We start from the raw sequence: 2043 nt of genomic DNA on the forward strand, positions 1-2043 counted from the left end.
AATTTCTAACTAGTTTGTAAGGTACGTGAATAATTCTGGTCATGTAACGTTGTAAATACGAAACACAAATCAAGATAGATTACGCTAGATGTGCGAATTCGATTTGAAGTCCCATACGAATGGGCCCCGATATCTTCTGTGATAATTTTATTTGTAATCTTTTATTCTTACTTTCTTTATTCATGGAATGTATATCATATTTTGCAATTGACAATCCTTATATACTCTTTTTATCATCGAAAAGAAATCTTTTTTTATGAATTATCAATGAATTATTAATTTTGTCTATTAATTTTAAAATAAATATTTAAAAACATTACTCAAGAAAGTAAATATGAAGTTATAATTATTTCGATCAATTTTATTCTCAATTTCTTAAATTTAAAATTAAAAGTCTTGATTATGTTTCAGATAAGATTTTAAAAAAATTAACAGTTTTATATCTTGTATTCTCATAAAAAAGAACGTAAGAAATGTAAAATGTGATGTTTACTGAATAGTTACGATCACAGGAGATAACGGCATCCACGAAGACTATATATAATAATGTACATGATCGGTGGCATGGTATCTCCGTCTGCGAAGAAGAGGAAGGCATGTCAACGTTACACATACGATAATACAGTCGCATTTACAGGTTTTTTACGTTTGTACCGTATTTATATATACGCTGTACACAGCGCTGCACTTCAAACTCTATTCAAATAATGATAATTAACTGTGTCATCAAATAAATTGCATTCAAATCTGTCTTGTTGACCTTTCTCATTTTAAACCTTACGGTTATTTACTAGTAAGAAAAAATTGTCATGCTTCAAGGGATTATTTCTAAAAAATAATGAAGAATATTTTCTATAAAAAATAATATTTCGTAAAAATATTAAAACTAAAATTATACAATTCAAAAGAATTGAAAATTTATTTTCTAATTACCAAATAAAATTGAAAAAAATTTAAATTAAGATTTAAAAAAATTTTTTTTTTTTCTTATATTTTTCTTATATCTTTTCTTACAAAAGAATGTTTATTTTAATTTTTTTTGCGTAAAATCTCTCTTGAATATTATTTTTTTATTAATTTTTTACTTTTAATTAAATTAATCTTCATTTTATATCTATTTTTTATAAGGAACATTTACATTTTTACATCTATGTATTCTGACTCGTCATATAAGAATTGTTCTTAGATTACCGATGATCCAAAATCACATTAGAAATGTATTTCTTTTTCTTCAGACAATTTTCTATTACGGCATAAACGGTAAGCAATCTTCTATCCATGGCATTTAAGTGTGCCTCTGTAATGAGTGGAGAAACATCTGACATTACAGCCTCGTGTGCAAGAAGTCTACCTAATGCGATGCCTAGAGATCCACCACTAAATAATCGCAACCTATCCCACGTAGTTTTGTGAATCCTAGAATAAAATACATTTGTTTTAATTTTATTCTTTTCTTTAATTGTTGCCTCTTTTTACGCATTTTCTAAATGCCGTAATGAACTTAACAGATTCAAAGATTTCAAATTTTGTAAGCAAGAGAGATGTTAAAGATTTCTCATGTCTTTTAATTCCATAACTTTTGCAGCAAATATAAATTATACTCACATGCAACACTGATATAGAGGCGCTAAGATGTCGAGATGATCAACATCAGGATTGCCTAGACTCTTTCCATTATCGATCAGTAGTACTGCAGGATTATGAAAATTGTTTTGTGCGAGTTCATAATGATGCCGATCACCATTATCTATAAGGAAATCAAAAATCGCTGTATCAATCAAATCCAAAAGTCTACTCGACGATTGCGGTGAATAAGCCTTGGAATCTTTTACCTAAAAAAAAAAATCAATTCTATATTTTCCACATCAAACATCAACATTTATAATTGTATTTATAATTGTATTTTTCATGAATTTTCATAAATTTTTATTCTATTTAAATATTTCATATATATATATATATATATATATATATATATATGTATGTGTGTATATTTCACCTGAATGTATACAGAGAGATTTTAAACTTTTTGACATTCTGCTT

The 2043-nt window shown here is 26.7% G+C and overlaps 1 protein-coding gene across 1 annotated transcript in view; it reads right to left on the bottom strand.

Moving 5' to 3' along the window:
* Nucleotides 1–1187: 1187 nt before the first annotated feature.
* The window catches only part of LOC108689597 (glycosaminoglycan xylosylkinase), a 2975-nt gene continuing 2119 nt past the window's right edge, over nt 1188–2043 (bottom strand). The window contains 2 exon segments of the mRNA XM_018196457.1: nt 1188–1416; nt 1606–1849. Coding sequence (XP_018051946.1) covers nt 1188–1416; nt 1606–1849 — 473 coding nt within the window.

This window comes from Atta colombica, unplaced genomic scaffold, assembly GCF_001594045.1.
Source record: "Atta colombica isolate Treedump-2 unplaced genomic scaffold, Acol1.0 scaffold105, whole genome shotgun sequence".
NCBI classification, from domain to species: Eukaryota; Metazoa; Arthropoda; class Insecta; order Hymenoptera; family Formicidae; genus Atta; species Atta colombica.